The following is a 22,748-nucleotide window of genomic DNA, read 5'->3' as shown; positions in this document are numbered from 1 at the left end:
GCCCTAGGTCCCTCCAAGGAATTTGGAACTGTAAACAGCACATTCATTATAAATTACCAACTGGCTCAACTCATCCTTCTTATCTTGGCCAAAGATCAGTACCAGACTTCCAGACCTCCCTGGAGATGAGCACAGAATGCTTCTAGTCTACTCATATGATAACCTTACCTTACACAGGTACACAGGGAGCACTCAGAAATTATTGGAAGCTATTGTGGGTTTTTTTCCCCTTTCTCTTTTGCAACAAATCTGCCTTTGGTTTCACTGGAAACTTTTTCTTCTACAGCTCAGGGGAGACTGTCACTAGTGTGACCAGCTTGGCCCCACTACAGCCCAAGAAGGGCAAGAGGCAGAAGGAGAAGCCTGACATTCCTCCTGCGGTCCCTGCCAAAGGTAAGGAGCTAGCCTGCAGTTTTTTACCTGGAAACTATCATTATTGATCCATGTGGGTCTGGGGTTCCATGTTGGATTATGACAGGGAGCATAGGCAGATGGGGAATATGACATGACATTTAATGATTGTATAGTCTGGACCCCCACCTAGATTCTGGGCATAACTGGTGCTCAACCACCTCAGCCCTTAACCCAGTACTTGGGTTGGGGGTGGAGGTGGAGGAGGAAGCAAGGGCCTAGCATAGCTTTAGCAGGGGGAAGATCAACATCCACAGATGATTCCAGATTGTGTTTCACTTTGAACTATTAAAATGTACCACACATGAGGTGGGGTGGTGGGGTGGGATGAGGAAATCTTCTTGGTTCATTCAAGGGAAGAAAGGCTCTCTGAATTTTTAAAGATGTCAACCAGGTGTGCAATTTATTTCACATTTACTCTGGGTATAAAATGAGGGCTATCCTGTGATTCCAGTTATGATTTCGAGCAATGTAAGTGAGAAAGATAGGTGTTTCTGGAGGAAAGAACTGCAAGAGTATTAGGAGAACCAAGACTGATTATAGATAGTTCCTAAAATAACTGGTCAATTTAGGAGATATTCATACCTCAGCAAATTTGAAATATAGTTGGGGGAATACAAGGGTTGCCCAAATGAACAATTCTATCCCTCAACTGTGACTTTGCAGGCTGTCCCCTAGGGACACATCAAGCTCTGTGGGGAAGCCAGTGGTGGTGAGGCTGAGCACACATGGAGTGGAAAGAGGGCTGGAGGATGTGGTCGTACTGCAGAGGAATGAAAAGCATGGACCTGGGAGGGAAGGGAGTAGAGAATGCCTGCTTGGGCCAGGCATCATACTGCTTGATGTAATTCATTCCACAGTAGCTATTATCCACCCTTACAAAAGTTGAAAGTGAGACTTAGGTAAGGGGTAGAGCCTTACTTTCAATGCCAAGTTCAAATCCTAAATGGTTCAAGACTAGTGACTTGACACAGTGGGAAGGGCCTCACTTTCTTTTTCTGTCAAGTGGGGACAATAAGACCCTCCCTGATGACCTCACAGGGCTGCTATGAGGATCAAGAGTCACGGTGATCAGCGCTAGTGTGTGGCTAGGACGGAGTCTCCCAGGGAAGGTCCCAACTTCAGGCTTCACTGGGTGCATCTGGTTCTCACCTGCACACCTGACATCCATGTGGCTGGCAGAGTTTTATCCAGAGTTCTTTTGTTAACCTTGCTGAGGGAGACGACGACATGTTCAAAGACTAGGGGAGGATCACCCCTACTGAGGGGAACCTTCTGACACCTAGATCTGAAAGTTCTTCCATGGGACCAGGAAGGGGTCTGAGACCTCTCAGAATATGTCCCTGGTGCTCATGATGTGTGGCCACTAAGTATTCTGGGAGGAACTGCAAGCTAAACCCTTGACCTACTTCCACAGCTCCGATAGCCCCCACGTTCCATAAACCGAAGTTGCTGAAACCACAGAGAAAAGTCACCCTGGTAAGTAACCATCTTCTGTATTCCTTGTGTAAGCCTCAGACACAATTCAGATTCCAAAAAGTGCCTTTATTAACTCAAAACATGCAGAAAGTTTTAGAAACTTTTGTCCCCAAACAAAAGCATTCTCTCTTCTCGGGTGTCAGCTTTTGAGTCAGCCTTTCTCCATACTTAGTTCCCAGAGTAACTCTTTAAAAATCCAAATATCTATTGTAAATGCTCTGTTTCAAAAGGGAGAAAAGCCATATTCAGAAATGTATAAAATAGAAAGTGGACCTGCTTGTCCAAAGAGACTGCTGCACATGTTTTCCATAAAATATGTCATAGCTTTTGATTTTGAACAATTTTAGATTTATGGAAAAGTTATAAAGCTAGCACAGAGAGGTCCCATGTACCTTCATCCACCTTCTCTTAGTGTTGGCTTCTTACATAGCCGTGGTACATGTGTCAAACTAAGAAATTAACATCGGTTCATTACTATTAACTACACTTCGGACTTAACCAGATTTTGGTCTACCTGCTAATGTTCCTTTTCTGGTGCAGGATCCAAATCCAGGATCTCACATTGCATTTAGTTGTTACATCTCCTTGCTTTCCAACCATCCAAGACAGCTCTGCAGGCTTTCTTTTTCTTTCATGGCCTTGACACTTTTGAAGAGTAGTGGCCAGTGATTTTTTAGAATGTCCCTCAATTTGGTACTCTCTGAGGTTTTCTGAGCATCAGAAATGGGGTGTATTAGTCAGTTCTCACACTGCTGTAAAGATACTACCCAAGACTGGGTAATTTGTAAACAGGTTTATAAAAAGGTTTAATTGACTCACAGTTCCTCATGGCTGGGGAGTCCTCAGGAAACTTACAGTCATAGTGGAAGGGGAAGCAGGCACATCTTACATGGAGGCAGATGAGAGAGGGTGTGCGTGAGCACAGGAAAAACTACCATTTATAAAACCATCACATTTCATGAGAATTCACTCACTTGTCATGAGAACAGCAGGGAGAAAAGCACCCCCTAACCCAATCACTTCCGTCCCTTGACACATGGGGTTTACAATTCGAGATAAGATTTGGGTGAGGACACATTGCCAAACCATATCATGGGGATACGGATTTTGGAGACAAACAGCACAGAGGTGGCGCTGCCTTCTCATTGCATGGTATTGGGGTGCATGACATCAATATATCTTGCTAATGGTGATGCCCATCTTGATCACTTGGTTAAGGTGATGTCTGCCAGGTTTCTTTACTATGAAGTTACTATTTTCTCCTTTCCAGACTCTATTTGTTAGAGGCCAGTCCCCGAGTCCAGTTCACATTCAAGGTGAGGAGAGTTAAGCTCCACCTTAAGGGTGGCATGTCATGAATTTGTGGATATGTTAAATCCACCACAGTAATTAATAAGAATCTTAGGGGAGATATGTTAAGGCTTGCAAATATCTTGTTTTTCCTTGAACTTTTGCCCACTAATTTTGCATTCATCAGTGGATTTTGCTTGCAGCAGATTTTACTATGATGCGCTAAGGGTGATTTTCTATTTCCCTTAATCTTTCTAGATGTATTATTTGGAATTCTTCTATAAGGAAGAGTGGCCCCCTTTTCTCATTTGTTTATTACTCAGTAATTCCTTGATATCAATATGGATGCGTGGATATTTATTTTTTAGTTTTTAACTACATTATTATTTATTTTGTTGTTAATATTGTTCAGCAGTTAGTTGTGTGTGTGCGCATGACAGAGAGAGAGAGACTGTCAAAGCTATGCTAAAGTGTGTATGTACTGCAAAGGGCCAAGACAATCTTGAGAGGGGAGTGCAAGGTGGAGGATTTATATGCCAATTCTCAAGATCTACATTAAAGCAAGTGTTAGTAATACAATGGGGTATTAACATAAGGGCAGACAAGTAGACAAAGGAACAGAATAAAGAGCTCCAAACACAACTGTATAGGATTGTCATTTGATTTATGACAACAGTGACATTGCAGTGCAGTGAAAAAGATATTATCTTTTCAATGTATGGTGACGCGTTTGTTGGATATCCATATAAAAAAAGATCTATAGCCCCTACTCTACACCACACACAAAAGTTAACAGGAGATGGATCATACACATAAGTATGAAAGGTACAAACAAAGTAAAGCTTCCTGAAGATAGCATTTCTTCCTAATTTCAGAGTAAACAAAGATGTTTTTAAACAAGACATATAAAGCACCAACCATAAAGGAATGGATAAAGAAATCTGGGATATATTAACATTTAGAACTTCTGTTCTGATTAACGATACCGCTAAAATAATGAAAAGGCAAGCTGCAGATTGGGAGAACATATTTCTATGCATATATCTGCCGAAGGTTTCCCTCCCTCTCTCCCTCCTTTCTTTTCTTTTCTCTAATTTTCCTTCCTTCCTTCCTTCCTTCCTTCCTTCCTTCCTTCCTTCCTCTCTCCCTCCCTCCCTCCCTCCCTCTCTCTCTCTCTCTCTCTTTCTTTCTCTCTCTCTTCTTCCTTCCTTCTTTTCTTGTCATTAATTTTCTTTTCTTTTCTTTCTTCTTTCTTTTCTGAGACAGAGTCTTGTTCTATCACCCAAGCTGGAGTACAGTGGCACTACCTCGGCTCACTGTGGCCTCCACCTCCTGGGTTCAAGTGATTCTTGTGCCTCAGCCTCTCAAGTAGCTGGGATTACAGGTGCATGCCACTATGCTAGGCTAGTTTTTGTATTTTTAGTATAGTTAGGGTTTCACCATGCTGTCCAGGCTGGTTTCAAACTCATGGCCTCAAGTGTTCCTCCCACCTCGGCCTCCAAAAGTGTTGGGATTGCAGGCATGAGCCACTGCACCTGGCTGACCTGACAAAGGTTTCTTATCTAGAACACATGAACACCTACCAATCAATAAGAAATAAAAAGACAGCACTACCAAAAAATGGGCAGAAGGTTTAAATGTGCACTTGATAAAAGAAGATATACAAATAGCCAGTAAACTCATAAAAAGTCCGTAACCTCATAGGCATCATGGCAGTGCGATTTAAAAACATAAAGCCAGTTCACATCCACCAGGATAGTTAAAATGAAGTACTTGTGCAGTTTGTTTTTTGCCTGTATTTCTCTGATCCATTTGGAGTTTAGAAATGGATCCAATTTTATCTGTTTGTCAGACTCTTTTTTATTTTACCTTATGCCTTCTCTTTCAACAATCATTATTTGCTAATTTCATCACCATATTCTAAACAATTATATGAACTTATTTATTCTTCTTTTTTTGAGTCCAGTGTCTTTCCCTTCATGACCTTTACTTGCCTTTCCAATTGAGCAATTTGTCTGTGAATGGAATTCTAGATTCATAAACTTTTTCCACTAGGTGCAGAGAAGTAGGATAAGCACTTCATAATGCATTTCTCTGAACTTCCTGTATTGCTGAACATAAATGCCAAACTCATGACTGTCACCTATAATTCCCCATATTATTCGAGCCACATAGGTAATTTAAACTTTCTAGTAGCCATTAAAGGAGTGAAAAGTAACAGATGAAACAGATTTTAATGATACAGTTTATTTAACTTAACATATCAAAAATATTATCATTTAGTCATGTAATCAATATAGCAATTATTAATTACATATTTTCTATTATTTTTATTGTGCTAAGTCTTCAGAATCCAGTGTCTATTTGACACTTACTGCCCATCTTAATTCACAGGCACAGTTCCAGTGCTTAGTAAACACATTTGACTAGTGGCTACCACATTGGACAGTGCATCCCAGAATGATCTAGCCCCCACTGCTTCTTTGACATAATTTTTACTACCATCCCTCTCTCTTGTTTCCCTTCAGCCACACTGGCCTCCTTGCTAATCCTTAAATATACCAAACATGCTCCTGTGTCAGGGTCCATGTACCCACTCTCCCCTTTTCCTGGAACGTCCTCCCCGGGATCTGCCCATGGCTTATTACTCACCCGCTGTGATCTCTGATCAAACATCATGTAATGAAGGAGCTGTCTTGATAGCCTATATAAAACACCACCCACCTTGACATATTTTGTGTTTATATCTATTAATCATCCATCTCTTCTACCAGGCTACAAGATCCATGAAGGCAGGGAGCTTGCCTGCTCTGGTTCCTGCTGTATTCTTTATGTTTAGAAATGTGTTTAGAGCAATTGATATTTGTTTATGATTCTGCACACCAGCCCTGTTGAGTAGGTTCTGTAATATTACATCCATAGTTGGGTGCATGAGCCTCTGAGAGTCAGTAAAGTGAGAGATGGGTGACTTACCCAAGGTCACACGGCTGTGGGTTGCAGTCAGGGCTTAATCTGAAATCTAAGGTTTTCACTAGCACATTGGAAGCTTTGCCTCAGTGCGGAGTCTGGTCCTGGCTGCTCTCTATGCATGATCCTGAATGCCTGTGTGGCTCAGCCTTGCTCCTGTCCTTGCTGTTCTGTGCTTCACCTGCTTTTTAAAGAGAGTCTTCTTTTGCCTGCAGTGAACTGTGGGTTCTAGTAGACTTTTCATATAGTGGGTTCCATTTGGTTCATGTTATAAAAAAATCCTCATCAATTCTACTCTGTTGACTATACCATATGGTTCTTAAATGCAGCAGCAAGCCTTTTGGCTTATTGACCATTGGCATTCAGTGGGCTTTTGGAAACTGTGGAGCACAAAGGCTAAAACAATCAATTTCCCTTGGCCTTGGAGCATCCTGGTTCTCATCTCTGACATTCAGTTTCCTGCAGATAGACAGGCTAAGTTCACTGTCCTCTAGACTGTGCGCAGCACTGCACATCTGGGTCTGTGTGTTTGTTTATGTAGCTCTTTTAGATCTTTTCTTTCTAATTCTGATATTTAACAACTACCTCAAGAGTGACTACAGAGTGACTACACTTAATTTCCCCACCTTATGTTCTCTTTAAGTTGCTCAGGACTTATTGTTTCTAATCCAGTCTCTTACCCCTGCTAATAACAGAAACAACTGTATGTTGAAGTTTCATTGATATGTCCCAGGGATAGATCAAAAAAGTGCTTTTGGCATGTGATATTATTTAATTCTCACAATAAGATTTTTCCATTGCCCCCTATAAGCTTTGCATGTGAGAACAAACAACACTCAGTTTAAGAAACATGATCCATACCCATAAGGTGTAATGTCATCAGTCTTCAGGAAACAACTTTCCCCAGTGCATAGCCTGGGTGGACCCACCTCTCATTTATCCATTAAACATGAAAATCCTTTGTGTACCTCTTGGGTGCAAAATGCTATCTTAAGCAATATTTTGCAACTTACAAAAATATCAGATTCATTAGAGGTTTAAAATATAGCTCTGGTCCTGACTACAAGTTTTTTGTTTTTGACTTGTGTGTTTGAGCTGATGTGCTTCTCTGGGTGGGGACTTATCATAGGAAATCCTCAATTTTCACAGATAATTGATTGGGACGGTTATATGCATTTCAGAAGGATTCTTTATTTTATGGAAGTATTCTCAATAACAGTTCTTTAAATAACAGATTTTCCCTTGATCATTTAAAATATGAAGAAATTGGAAGTTTTTATACCAAATTTTCCAGAAACAAGGTCAATTTGGAAACTAGTTTACACCTATAACAATTCATAATAAAGACAAGAGCTGACCTCAGCTGGGCCTCTATCTGACCATTAGTTTAGAGTCAAAAATATCAGGCCTAGCATCTGCAGGTTTTGGTGAATATCAAGATTTATTTTCCCAGGAGGCCAGCATTGACCTCAGTCTCAGCTTGGTCGATATTTATCTCTTAGATCAATAAGTCTTGATGGTAGCTAAAACAAAAGTCAATAGTCGCCTGTTGACTCACACAAAGTTAGTGGATAATTTAGAAAATAACTTAGAGACATCTTATTTTGGGGGGCCTGGTACCAATTTAGGTGTCTAATTCTGTAATGGTTCCATGTTGCCCCAGTCTCTGTAACACAGTGCTTCCTGCTGTGGTCCTAGGCCACAGAGCTCCCCAGCCCCTCTGTCTAGAAACCAATCTGACCACCTCCACTGACTCATTGACAAGAAGTGGGAAGACTCACAGGGAGGATCTCCATTTATCGGGCACCTATTGTGTGCCATTGCCACGTTAGATGATTTATAGGCTCTGGGTGAAAAGCATGTATCTTTGTGCCTGCAATCCCCAGACCATTAACAAGTGGGAATCTTTTCTTAGGTTTCCAAGACAACATTGCATTTTGCAAGAAGTGTGTACTCTAGACATTAACAGTAGTCAGAAGTTTTTAAAAAATGGTAGGACAAAAGAAGAAAAAGGTGAGGCCAGGCATGGTGGCTCACACCTGTAATCCCAGCACTTTGGGAGGCTGAGGCAGGCCGATCACCTGAAGTCAGGAGTTTGAGACTAGCCTAGCCAATATCGTGAAACCTCGTCTCCACAAAAATTACAAAAAAATTAGCCGGGCATGGTGGCACGTGCCTGTAATCCCACCTACTTAGGAGGCTGAGGCAGGAGAATTGCTTGAACCCAGGAAATGGAGGTTGCAATGAGCCTAGATCGTACCACTGCACTCCAGCCTAGGCGACAGAGTAAGACTCTGTCTCAAAAAAAAAAAAAAAAAGAAGAAGAAGAAAGTCATTTTAGACATTTTAAAATCAAGGTATCAAAACTGCTTTTCCTTTTTTTTTTTAAATAAAACAACCAAACACAAAAACCTGCTTTCAAAGTTCTGCTAATCAGATAATGAGGCCACGTGGATCACACAGGCACTTTCTATCTGACAGTGTGACCAAATTGTCTAATAAACATTTACAGTTCCCATATGTCAGTGCTCCCTCATCCCCTTGGGGTGAGGCATTGGCCCAAGCATCCCTTGAAGCCTCCTGGGGCCGTAGGAGCTAAACCCTCTGCAGCGAAGCTTCGGAAGCCTTGGAGCTGATTCACACACATCTAGGAAAAGCTGTCATTGCTTCCTTGTTTCAGAAGACACTGAGAAAGCCAGAAGTACATTTGATCTATTTTTATTGCTTTCGGTCAGTTATTGATTCAGAGGCCAAGTAGGGGAACTTTTCTGTGATGTGGAAGCAAAACCTCAGAGTTAAAGGAAAAACAGCCACAGGACACAGGACTGTTACCTGAGTTGGGAAGGAGGGCAGTCAGCATCTCAACATTAACTGGAAAGTGGCAAGTGTCAATCTTGGGGTCGAATGAACTTGAATAGGCTCTTCCATGCCTCGTCATCAACCATGCCCTCCTCCACAAAGGGTCACCCACACCTCACCTGCAAGTCCTCCCTATCCATAATTAAGCCTTAGGATCAGGGCTGAGGGGGTCAGGCCACCCCTGTTCTTTAGAGAGAAAATGATCTCTGTGAGCCAGAGACGAAAGACATAGAAAACCAGGAGCGCCACAGGCTTAATCACTGCACATTTCCCAGGGGAGCGCTTGCGTCCCTCCTGTCTTCCCGCTCTGATCCATCCTCTGCATGGCTGCTGGGGGATTTTTCTAAAACACAGCTTCATCCGTGTCATTTCCCTGTGTAAATGGCTCCCTCTCGCCTCCAGGATGAGGCGGCTTCCTGTGAGTAGTGGCTGGCCCTCATCATAATCTGCCTGCGCTCCCTCAGGCCTACCCCACGCAGGACCCTTGTCCTGCTGAGACCCCAAGCAGTCTAGGTCCTCTGTTCTCACCCACGCCCACTGAATCCTCCCGCAGAGCTGCTGCTCAGCTCCAAGATGTGGCTCACTCACCCCTTCTTTTTGAGGTCTCCTCACCTCTGCCTCCCACTTCTCTGGAATCTAGGTTGGTCTTGGCATCCGAGTGAGTTGTGCCTGTTCACGTCAGTGACCTGCTTGTAGACAGTTCTTGGGGTACTTTTCAGTTCCTCTGTCCTGGGGGCCCCCTTATGGTCCACCCACCTTTGTACTTGCAGGTGGTCCTGAGAGGCCTGGGCCGCCTGGTTGACTGATTTTACCCCTGGCTGTTGCTTCTCCCCAGGTGGTCAGGCTGCCTCCCCCTCCTCTACTGCCCTAGAGTGTTGTCTTCTCTCAGGCTGCCTTCTCCTTGAACACATTCACAGGCACAGCAGCCGTCTGTGCAGCCCATTGGTCCCCTAACTGGGGTCCTCAAGCCAATTCCAGAACAACTCTTCTGACTGTTGACCAGACACTCCCCTGGAGGGCCCGCGGGCACCTCAAATCCACCATGACATAGGCACACACGGAGCTCATGGCCTGCCCCACACCTCAGTGTGCATGGGATATCCCGCCTTAGCCCATGGCATTCCCAACTAGAAGCTAAATTGTGGTAAAATACGCCAACAGCAAATGTACCATCTTCATCATTTTTAAGTGTACAATTCAGTCATGTGAAGCACACTCTCATTGTGGTGTGGCCAGTCTCCAATGTTCTTTTCATCTTGCAAAACTGAAACTCTGCACTCAAGAAACACCCCCAGCCCCACCCACCCAGCCCCTGGCTTCCACCATTCTACTTTCTGTCTCCATGAATTTGCCTGCTTTGGTGACCCCATAGAAGCAGAATCCTACGGTATTTGTCTTTTTGTGACTGGCTTATTTTGCTTAACATAATGTCCTTATTCATTCACGTTGCTGTGTGTGTGAGAATTTTCATTCTTCTTAAGGCCTAATAATATTCTATTGTATGTATACACCACATTTTTTGTGTCCGTTTATCCCTTGGTGGACAATGGAGTTGCTTCCATCTTTTGGCTGTTGTGACTAATGCTGCCATGACCATGGTGTACAAATATCTGTTTGAGTTCTTGCTTTTAATTCTTTTGGTTATATACCCAGAAGAGGGATTGCTAGATCAGATGGTAATGGCATTTTTAGTTTTTTTGAGAAACTGCCACGCTGTTTTCCAAAATAGCTGCACCATTTTACATTCCTACAAATAGCACACAGGGTTTCAATTTCCTCATATCCTCACCAACACTTGCTAGTTTCCTTTTTTTTTTTTTTTTTTGATAGTAGATATCCTAATGGGTGTGAGGTGGTATCTCATTGTGGTTTTGATTTGCATTTCCCTAAAGAGTGATGTTGAGCATCTTTTTATGTTCTTGTTGGCCATTTGTCTATCTTTGGAGAAATGGCTCTTCGAGTCCATTGCCCATTTAAAAAAAATGAGGTTATTTGATTTTTTGTTGTTGTTGAATTGTAGGAGTTCTTTATATATTGTGAATTTTAATTCCACATCAGTTACATAATTTGCCAAAATTTTCACCTGTCCTGTAGTGACTTTTTCGTTCTGTTGTGACTTTTTCATTCTGTTAATTGTGTCCCTTGATTTCCAGAAGCTTCAGATTTACATGGGAACTGGTTTTAAGTCAGGGAGAACCAGTCTTACCCCTAATGATGTCCTCAGTAGGGAACCTGGAATCACTAGAGTGCCCCTTTGGCCAATGTATATGGAGTGAATGATGAATAATGTTTGCATGGGAGGATCTGTGGATGGAACTTAGTCTGAGTTCTCCCTGCTCCAATTGTGGGCCAGAAGGCCAGGCACCACCTAGGAGCTTGTTGGAAAAGTAGAATCTCCGGCCCTGACTCAGACCTACTGAAGTGGAACATGCAGTTTACAAGGTCCCAGATGAGTATGATAAACAGTAAAGTTTGAGAAGTGTGACTCTGAATAACTTTTCAAACCAAGTAGGCACCTCTGGTAGGGTCAAAGCTGTCAGGATCCAGAGTCGCTGCCACCCACCTCCAGAGAAGACTGTGCTTTCACTTTAGTAAGACAGGTCAGGCCCCTGGGGAGAAAGGGAGTTGTCTTATCTGTCAACAAAGAGAAAACTAAATATAATAATTCTAAAAGTCCTTGTGACTCTCTAATTCCTGCAGACTTTTCCAGAACAGCTCATCCGTACGTCAGCCAGGTGTATGTAGCCTTGCCCCATGATCTCCTAGTGTAGCACTTGGCTAGGTGACCAAGACTTACTTACCTGTGATTCTCTCCAGCTTACAGTCCACAGTAAGCCTCCCTCTTCTCACGGAAACCCAAAGATTAGAGTGCTCAAAATGGACAGAAAGGAAGTAGTTCATTCATCCTAGTTCAGAGAGACCCTGCTGTAGGAACTGCCTCCTCTGTAGCGCTGTTGAAAACCACAGCATGGCCAGCCCAGGGCTGAGATGCCCTGCCTTGTTCCACATCTGCCAGGTGTTGGGAAGAAGTTTCTTCCCCCAGCCCCAGTTTTCACCATTGAGAATGTACTGCCAGGGCCAAAAAAGAATTTGTCTCTTATCAGTAGCAGAAAAGGACTTTGAAGCACATTAGAAAGCAGTGATAGAATTCTGAGAGGATTTTAATAATAACCCAAGTCCCAGCAAAATTATTTCCAGAGGACATGCATTTCAGGTTTCTTGAAGGATGTTTATAATAAGCCAGATAATTTCTCTTGTTGTCGTTAATGTGCTAGAACTGGTTTCAGTTAAATTTTACATGAAAAGGATATATTAACCTGCATAAAATATGTTCATAATCTCAATTTAAAATTAAAAAGAAGAAAAAAAGCCACAACCATATGTACAATATATTGCCCCAAGTAAAAGCCTTGGGAAAAAAATACAAACTTTGCTTGTATCACACTAGTACCATTTTTGCAGAGATAAAATTTCTATGCTCCCCTAGGTGCACATGCACAGCCCATTATTGTCGCGGGGAGTTATGTATGTCAGCTGGAGGGAAGAACGGATGTTGAGGCTTCAGAAGGGATGGGCGTGCGGAAAACAGAAGCCATTTGCTTTCATGGCTTCCTCCAGTCTAGAGAGAGCAGGTGTTTCAGCCTTCGGTAAGCCGGATGTGATCAAGATCATACCTCCCCGACATTGGAAGTGAGAATATCCTGTATCAGGAAGTCTGTTAACCTTGACAGAGGGCTGTCTTTTCCCTGCAGGCCACACGGTTAGTACCAAGGCCCCTCTACTGCCTGCCCCTCTGCCAACACTTGCCTGGCAAGAACCAGGTCACGTGCTTCTCAGGTGTGTCAGAGACCAATAGAAATTCACTGGGGCTCCAAATTTGTTGAAGATGGGCTAAGTGACACAGTTACTTTCAAGGAGTCTTTTCTTTTTTTTTTTTTTGAGGCAGAGTCTTGCTTATTGCCCCGGCTGGAGTGCAATGGCCATCATTACTCACTGTAGCCTCAAACTCCTCGGCTCAACTGATCCTTCTACCTCAGCCTCCCAAGTAGCTGAGACCACAGGCACGTGCCACCACATCTAGCTTTTTTTTTTTTTTTTTTTTTGTAGAGCTAGGGTCTCGCTATGTGCAGAGGCTGGTCTCAAACTACTGGCCTCAAGCGATCCTCTCATCTTGGCCTCCCAAAGTTCTAGGATTACAGGTGTGAGCCAGTGCCTGGCCTCAAGAAATGTTTTAAGACTGGGTAGCTCCTTAAGCTCTCCTTAGGCCTCCCTTTTGGGAGACAAAGGGAATCCTACTGCAGATTGCTACCAACAGAGTTTGCCCCACTTTGTTCTAGAAGGGTAATGTGGCTTTGTGCTTTAAGAAGGAATTGGCCCCCTCAGGACCATGTGCTTCTCCTGTTTAATGCATCATTGATTCATTCATATTGCTTTCCCAGTCTTCTATTTATTAATTCCCCAATAATTGTAGAGCATTGACAGGCAGGGGCCAAGATGCCAGAGAGGCAGGAGCATGAGCCTGGAAGCCACCTGATCAAGATGAGCAGGTGCAGGGAGATGCACTGGGCTGGAGGATGGCCTAGGCAGGAGGCAGGCCTGCACATCCAGCAGGCAGCCCATGGGTGGCCTTTCCTGGTTGTGCAGCCCACCCTGGTCCCAGGCGTCATGGTGGGGCTCCACTCTGGGGCAGGCTGTCCCCACGTGCCTGCAGGGACTGTCCCTCCCTGCAGAGCAGTATCTTGTTTTCCATCTCAGTATGGCTGATTTGCTGCCGTTATTGGGCACTTCATTTCTGAGATCATTGCACTGCTGGGAAATAGTTTTTAAAACTTTTTCTCTGCGTTTTATTTTTGAAATCTCGTGAAGCAATATCATTTCTGCTCACATTTTCAAGCCTATTTCATTTAAAACTTCAGTTTTGAGCACAGAGTACCTCAGAGTTACTAAAAGACTTTTTCAATCCCACATGGAGAATACTAGAAATGAAGTGCCCTTTTGGAAAGACAGATAAACATCATCAACATATCTGTAACATCAAGCTAGGCACCCAAAATATCAGGAAGAAAATTTCTATGTGAAATTCTGAGTTCACAACAAACTGATGGTGCATTTAAGGAGTTTTTTTTTTCTAGCCAGAATCAATTCTAATTTATTATTATAACTTCTTAAAATTAAATTTATGAATTTCCAATGAGCACATGTGGTCACCAAAAGATAATAAGACACAGCCTCATAAATTTACCGTGATCGTGTTCATAGAAAGATGAAGAATAAAAATTATTAATTCAGTCATATGTGCCCATTGCCAACATTGCGTTCAACATGAATTTAACAAATAAGCAGGCATGCCTACTGCTATTTTAGATTTGGTTTTAATGCTTGGTTTGTGCCCTGTACCTCATGTCTATGACCTAAAATTACTGTGATGGTGATGATGGTGATGATGATGGTGGCGGTGATGATAATAATGGTGATGATAATGGTAATAATGATGGTGATGACAGTGATGGTATTAATAATGGTAATACTGATGATGATAGTGATGATGATGGTGTTGGTAATAATGGTGGTAATGATGATGGTACTGGTGATGATGGTGACAATGAGGTGATTATGGTGGTGATAATGGTAATGGTGATGGTGGGAATGATGGTAGTGATGATGAAGAGGATGGTGATGATGATGGTGGTGATGGTGGTGGTAATGATGATGATAATGACGATGATAATGATAATGCTCACCCTTCCATGGCACTTCCCACATGCAGACACTGTTCCAGTGCTTACCAGGAGAAGCACCCCTTTAACTTTGAGACAACTCTTATTGTCTCCACTTCACAGATGAGTTAGCGGACGCACAGGAAGGTAAATACTAATACAAGGTCTCCCACTGGGACATGACAGAGCTGCTCCAACCAGGCACTTGGCCACAGATCCCTGTTCTGCCCCACTGCACTCTGAGCTCTGATGCCTTTTGTCAGAAGTACTCAGTAAAGTCTGAGTCTTTGGGTTTTCAGGGTGTTTTCTGTCTTGACCTCATTGGACAGTGGTAGAGAAGTAGGCTGGCAATCAGAATCTCCTTTAGTTAAAATAGAAAGTGAAATTATTCCTCTAAGTGGTCTCTGTCAGGAGTTTGGCATATATTATTCTAATTTTTTTTGCATATACAAGTATAGATCCATATTTATATATATATTCCTAATAGGTATATACCGTCCACCCACATTTAGTGTGGGTCGTGGCTACAGATTCTGACAAATCCATTTCTGTGTGCCAAGTTCACTAAAAATGGGAATGATTCTTTACACAACATTCACAGGTTGAACTGTTTTCTCATTAACAATGTCTCAGGCACATCTTTCTACATCAGTACGTATAGATCTACCTCATTCTTTAATTACTACAAAGTGTTACAGTATCATCATTTCTTTAACCAGTATCCAACTCTTGGCCATTTAGGTTGTTCTAATTTTTCACTCTCAGAATGGATGCTTTGGTAAATATCCTTTCACATATAACTTTATGTGAGTATTTTTGTAGGAGAGATTTTTTTTTTTTTTTTTTTTTTTGAGACAGAGTCTCGCTCTGTCGTCCAGGCTGGAGTGCAGTGGCATGATCTCGGCTCACTGCAAGCTCCGCCTCCTGGGTTCACGCCATTCTCCCGCCTCAGCCTCCTGAGTAGCTGGGACTAAAGGCGCCCGCCACCACGCCCGGCTAATTTTTTGTACTTTTAGTAGAGACAGGGTTTCACCATTCACAGGATGGTCTTGATCTCCTGACCTCGTGATCCGCCCACCTCGGCCTCCCAAAGTGCTGGGATTACAGGCATGAGCCACCGCGCCCGGCCAGGAGAGATTTTTAGAAGTGGGATCATTATGTGAAAGTATAGCCTCATTTTTAATTTTGATACAATCTGCCCAATTAACTTCCAAAAGTATTTTCCTATTTTATATTCTCCCACGAAAAAAAAAAAAAAGAAAAAAGAATCAGTGGCCACTTTCTCACACCCTACCCAATGGAAGATTGGAAGATATCCTCTCTCTCTTTCTCTCTCTCTCTCTAGTGATCAATCGTCTACCTATATCTACCTATATTTTAAACTAGTAAGTTAAAAGCCATGTGGAGATTTTAGATGACTCCAAGCAGCAGGACCCAAGTGTTCTACTTCTTGGTAGAGTGTTGTCATGGAACCCCTAGAGAAGCTAAAAGAAAGAAGAGTTTCACTGGAAAGAGGAGAGTGTCCCTGTCTACATTCCTGAGGCCAGGCAGATTGGGGTGGGGGTACTAAAAGACAGTATCAGACTAGTTTTCTTTCATTTTGTCTTTTTCATTCATTCATTCAAAAATGGCTGCCTGAGTCAGATGTCTTCCTAGGAGTTGAAGTTGCAGCCAGCAGCATCCTCAAGCCTCTCTCATCCACTAAAGAGGGCACATACATTGGCACCTTGAAATTAGCTGTGGTAAGGGTAGTCACACACGAAAATCGGAAAATACTGCTCACATCAGAGCTTTCTTTCCTGTCAAACCTGTTGTCTACACTTATCCACGTGGCCCTGGTTGCAGCAGTAGATAAGCGACAGTCACTGCCTTTGGGGAGCCCAGTGGTGTGGTCAGAGGCCGGCTCTACACCAGCCCTGCTGCTCACTAGCTGCTGGCTGCATTTTCACCACTTCTCCACCTTCATCTCTGTACATGTCGAATGAGGGTGATAATAAGGGTACCTTCCACATAGACTAGTTGTTGTACTAAGTAAATATTAGGTGCTATTGTCACATTCTTTAGTGGAGGAAGACAGAAGGCTACCAAATGGATGATACCTTATAATGCCAAGGAGTGATCTGTGCTCTGAGGGCAGCACAACAGGGCAAGGGGAGCTGGGGGTGGGGGGCTGCATTCAATAGGGAGGACATCATAGTTAAGCAGAGACCTGAGAGTGAGAGAATGAGACACATGGCTCTGTGGGGAGAACATCTCAGGTTGGGTTGAGAACACAGCCTGGGCAAAGGTCCTGAAGTGGACCCTGAATGAACAGTGCCATCCGGGGTGTGTCCAGGAAACACACAGAGATCCATGCGACTGGAGCCCTGGTCAGCAAGAGGGATATGTGGAGCAAGCCAAGGTCAGAGGCAGGCACAGGACAAGGTCATGAAGGATCAAGACCCTTATCCATGCTGATGTCCTGATAATAATTCTGGATTCAGAATGTGATGAGAAACAACTGGAGAACTGTGTGCAGAGCAGTGAGTGACATGGTTTGACTTATTATTTAGAAGGATTATCTTTCCTACCAAAAAATAAATAAAATAGCCAGATGTGTTTGGCCCTGCTCTGAGACACAGTGGTGTTCGTTAGCGTTTAGCACATAATACTTTCCAAAATGTCTCAAAGTGTTTTCTTCTTTCTACCTCTAAATATTTCAGAGCAACGGACTGTTTAAACAATACTTGCTCATCATCTATAATGCAAATAGTAGCAACAGTAATAATCAAACACTTGTATAGCATTTCTCCAAGCACATTACATATTTGAATGCGTTTAATCCTCAAAATAACTCTATAGGATAGTTACTATTATGAGTCCCACTTTGTAGATAAGGAAATGGAGGAACAAAGAGGTTAAGTACCTGTCCAAGTTTACACAGCTAGTGAATGGCAGTCTTCCTGTCTCTGAGAGCACATGTTCCTAAGCAGGCCCTGGCACAATTAGATGGGTCTAGGAGAGTGTTAAAGACTGTGGTTGATCAGAATATTGAGTGTGTTCAAGTTTGCAAATTCTCAGCATGAACATCTATGTTGAAGTAGATAACCAAAGGCTCCCTTTTTTCTAAGCAAAAGCATCCTCTTGAGCAGTACTGCCAGTAACAGTACTTTGAAAGTCAGCTGGGAATTCAAACATCTATGGTCCACAGGGGAGAAGAAATGAATGACCATGTTAGACCATGGAGCGGTTGCTGTGAGACTTTGAAAGTTCCAGGTATTAGGACTCTCCCCAAGAGCACTGTCTATAATCACATTTTAGCTTCCAAAACATATGTTGGTGTCTGATAACTTGTAGAAACTTGAACCAATAAGATTTGGCCTTGGGCCTTTCTATGCCAGACTTAGCAGGCTCCCAAAAAGGTCACCTCTGCCTGTCCTCAGAGCAGTTAGGTGGTGACTTTCTGTCATGTCAAATCCATTCTGAGGACGCACTTTGCTGAACATCCTGTGTACTTTTTAGACTCAAGGACCTGAGGCGAGTTTGCTCTGCTCATGATTTCTGAGTGAGTTTGTCCAACCCAAAGTGTCACCAAACGTGGAGAGGACTTGCACATCTTCATATCCATCCAGGACTTCTCTCCTGAGCTCCAGACCTTTTCCATTCCTCCCACTGTCCTAGAGCATGCTGGGTGACTGGCTCTCAGTCCCTGGGTGACCATGCAGAGGTGGGGTAGAGGGAAAATCTGGCCAGATATGATCTCAAGGCTCATTTGTACCTGAAGCTGCAGAGTAGGTGGGGCGTTTGGTGCCTCTGAGAGTGCCTAGGCCCCATGTGTCTCTGGACCCTGGGTCAAGGCACACCTAAGTCAGCCGTCACAACAGAATGCTAGATTTGCGAGTGCAACTGGATTCCAACCCTCACCTCTGAGTGAAGATCTACTATGAGTTATGCTGCTAGAGTCAGAGGTCCCAGTGGACCAGTGGCTTCCACTCCAAGGAGATGGTGAGAGTAGACCTGGTGATGGCTCTAACGATTACCTCTGAAAATGCCCCTGGACATCTCCAGTAGCCCTTGGACACTCAGCCTCATATTTTCACCTATCCAGCAGACAGCTCCGCCCAGGGGTCTGCTGCCACCCAACACACAGCCTGGCCCAGAGCCTTGCAGCCTTGTGGCCTGCATCCCATGCCACCCAGAGGTGCACTGGGAACCTGGGGGTGAGGCTGTGGAGAGGGGTGCAGGGTCCCCTGGAGGCATTCCCGTGAGATTCTTTCCTTCCCCTCCATCACCCTCTCCCACCAGGGACAGCTCTATCATGTTTCTATCTTTGGGAAGTCTTGGGTTCTGTGGCCTCAAGTCCTCAGTTTCTCCACACCAAGCCAGGGCTCCTGCCTCTGATTAGGATGGGGCCAGTTCCCTTCTACCCCAACTTCCCCTTTAGTTGGAGCTCATACTGCCTGCTGAATGGTGAGGGACTGTTCCAAAATCTCAAACATTTTATGCCGGGGGATGTTCACTATTTTCCCTGTTGGCATCCCAGGCCTACTTCTTGGAAACAGACTGCTGTCTGCCTGTCTGCTCACCTGGATACAAGGCATTCACATCAGAGCATAGACACTGCCTCTGAACGTGCACTTGCAATGCCTGGGACTGCCCACGAGCATCTGGGAAGGACTGACTGGCTCTGAATCCAGACACCACCTGTAATCCAAACTCCATAATCACCAGCCCCGCCTCACAGGGCTGGCATGAGGATGGAGTGAGATGGTGAAAATTAGTTAGCGTTTTCTGAGTTCCGTTCTCAGAAGGACCGATTCTCAGCCACCACATTCTGCTACCTCCCAAAGCCACTTCTGGATTATGTCCTTTGTCTTGGAAAGGCATTTCGTTTCTTTATTTTTATTTAACATATACATCATAGAACTCTATATTCTCTTTTCATAATAGGTTTAAATAAATTTGCCAATCAACACCCATGGTCCTTGAGATTAAGTCAAGCTCATAGCCAAGGCATGTTGATGATAGTAGGACTGATAGGCTTCACAGCATACTTTTCTCTCCTGAGTTGGGTCCTGTGGAGACCCATTGAGGACCCGTTGTCAAATCGAGCTTTCTGAATGCACAGCCTCAAGCTCCTTGGTAGCCATAGCTATGTGTGCAGTGGTTGCTGTTAGGGGAGAGTTTGTTTTACCAGTTACTCTGTTGAATAAAAAATGAGCACTTATCTTGCAGGGAGAAGAGGAAGTCTGCTCCTGATAATTTGTAATTCTCTCATGGGTAAATAGATTCCTGATAGTGCAGCTCTGTGGAGCTGCAGTCACATTTTTAAACTCTTAGGTGACGTTAGCATAAACATTCCATGTCCCAGTTATTGATCTGTTGCTGTGATAATGGTATTACCCAATTGAACTTTTGACATTGAGAGAACTTGCAGCGGCTGCAATTGCATTTTTCTTTTATTCCTGTGACTTAATTCAAGTTACACATCTAACTGTGATCTCTGTGAAAAAGTGTTGTTTTGCAGGAGTCTGCATAAGAGAATACCAAACTTCTCTCTCTTAGTAAGAATGTTAACTTCCAGCTTGAATTATGGAAAGACACCTACAAAATGAAATACTCAGAAACTACCCATTAAGAACTTAAAGTGTGTTATCTTCCAGAAAGGTGCACAACCTCAGAATTCCTTGAGGTTGACTTTTCTCGCATTAGCCAAATAAAATAGCTCTTCCCCATGATTATCACCCTCAAACTGGGGGAAAGGGGGCTTGCATTAGAGGTGGGAGATTCAGCCCAGAGGCTGCTACCTGCTGTTATAGTATCTCATCGTTAGCAGAACAGAAGGCTAGATAGGCCATTGCAAGCTCTGAAACTTGCAAACTCACTTTGTGATGCCCAGAGTCCAGGAAGGTTCATCACTGCATTTTAAACCTTTCCTAATGCTTCTGAGAGGAAGCTGTGCTATGTGAGAATTTAATTTGGCTCAGCAGCCATCCAGGAGCACTTGAGTTCAAGTCTAGGACTGGAAAGTTCCTTAAGCATAAGGAAAAGGTAATTACTGCGCCACTAACACCTAAAACAATGGCTACAAGAAAAAACAGTGCTGACAAGGATGTGGAGAAATGGAAACACTCATGCTTTGCAGGTGGGAGGGCAAAATGGTCCAGCCTGGACAAATAGGCAGTTTCTTACAAAGTTAAACATAACTTACCATGTGGCCTAGCAAGCCCACTCCTGGGTATTTACTCTAGAGGCATGAAAACATCACACAAAAACCTATATGTGAATGTTTGTAACAACTCTATAACCACTAAAAACTTGGAACAACCCACAAGTCATCCAGCAGGTGAGTGGATGGCTGGCTGCAGCATGTGGAATACTCTACCAACAGAGAGGAGCAGACAGTCATTGCTCGCAACAACTGGGATAAATCTTCAGGGAATTATGCTCAGTGAAAAAAAGCCAATCCCAGAAGGTAACACACTGTATGATTCTTTGTACGTCACCTTGTCTAAGAGACAAAACCATAGTGGCAGAAAACAGATCTGTGGTTGCCAGGGATCAGGGCTGGAGGGAAGGTGGGACTGCAGTGGGGTGGCATGCAGGGGTGATGGAACTGTCCTGAGACCTGACTGTGGCAGTGGTTACAGACATCTATACCTGTGCTACAATTCTTAGAACTGAACACCTAAAAAGTCCATTTTACCCATGTCATTTAAAACAAATAAAATGAAACTTTGAGAAACCTCCATTGTGTCACCAGAGACACAGCAGGAGGTGTGAGTGGAGCTGTAATCCTAGGACTGAGTCTATGGACATATGTTGGTGAACATGCCTGCAGCGTGAGGGGGTCTGGCACACATTTGAGAACATAGCTCAGAAACATGCATGCTTAGACCATTCTCAGATGTTATTTATATAAATGAATGCGTTCATCACTAGTTTGTTGTAAAATGCCTTCCTTCACTGGCCAGCGAGCAGTTCTGTGATGGTGATCATGGTCATTAGAGAGGGTGAGACAGAATCCGAGTAGCTCACTGTGCAGGGTCAGAGGACATCACAGGTGCAATGAGTGGAGGAGAATGTGGCTGCCAATGGCATCAGTGTCAGGGCCTTCAGAGGGCCTGGTGGGTTTTGAAGGAGTAGGGGTCCACCTTGTGTGTGACGGGCAAGAGTTTCATGCGGAGGGGATCAGCTTAAACAGAAACCTATACTCTCCTTCCTTGTTAGAGAAGTTTCAGGGAGGAGCCTGGAAGGAGGACTGAGCCGATCATGTGGCTCTTTTGCATCCATAGCGTAACCCTTGGTACTTTCAGCAGTCACAGGATGTGCAATATAAAGAAACCCCTTCCCTCAGGGCTTTGCAACCTTTGGCATTCATTGTTAGAGAACCTCTGATATTCAAAGGACAGGTCAGAAACATCTGAGGCAGGTAGCGGCGGGTTCCTCTGCTATGGGGGAATAAATCTTCTGGCCCAGTCCTGCCCCTGTCAATACCCACATCCTGAGCCCCACCATCCTCTCCCACCATGGGCTGGGCTCTCATTTTCCACATGGAGGGCAGCAGGCAGCAGGCTGCCACCATGGCTGAGTGGGACCCAAAGATGAAATGCCACCATCTCCCAACATCTGATCACTCTGCTTAGCCCTGGGAGTGTGAATTCCCAAAGCCTTGGTTTATTTTATGTATTTCACTTTATCTTGAAACAGATTGGTTTTTATTTGTGCTTTAGGGGGAGATATCTGGACATAGGCCAGGTCCCTTGCCCGTCTATATGGCACCTTTAGGTAGGTTACAAAAAGGCACCCATCTTAATAGACATATTAAAGAAGGGCTCCCCATCATGGTGGGAACAACTCTGGCTCCACAGAACGTCTTGGGAAAGCTGAGCATGGGGTGAATTTCAACCCTCAGTCACTTAAACCTGGAGACCTTGGGTAGGCCCAGGGCCAGTCCAGTGTGGTTCATTGAGGCAGCAGAGACTAGGCTCCTCGGTCTGTTTTCTCTGCCATCTTGAGCAGGTTGGCTTGGTTTTCATTCATGTT

At 43.8% G+C, this 22,748-nt stretch overlaps 1 protein-coding gene across 2 annotated transcripts in view; it reads left to right on the top strand.

The window, feature by feature from the left end:
- VSTM4 (V-set and transmembrane domain containing 4) overlaps positions 1–22,748 on the top strand; it is a 96,458-nt gene that overhangs the window by 66,016 nt on the left and 7,694 nt on the right. Inside the window, exons 6-8 of one of the 2 annotated variants that reach the window (XM_033209243.1) lie at positions 287–393; positions 1,829–1,890; positions 3,161–3,206. In XM_033209243.1, coding sequence (XP_033065134.1) covers positions 287–393; positions 1,829–1,890; positions 3,161–3,206 — 215 coding nt within the window. The remainder of the gene's footprint in view (positions 1–286; positions 394–1,828; positions 1,891–3,160; positions 3,207–22,748) is intronic. The other variant, XM_033209242.1, reaches the window with a different exon arrangement.

The sequence above is a fragment of the Trachypithecus francoisi genome, unplaced genomic scaffold (assembly GCF_009764315.1).
Source record: "Trachypithecus francoisi isolate TF-2019V2 unplaced genomic scaffold, Tfra_2.0 Lachesis_group9, whole genome shotgun sequence".
NCBI classification, from domain to species: Eukaryota; Metazoa; Chordata; class Mammalia; order Primates; family Cercopithecidae; genus Trachypithecus; species Trachypithecus francoisi.
This window is presented reverse-complemented; position numbering and strand designations above follow the sequence as displayed.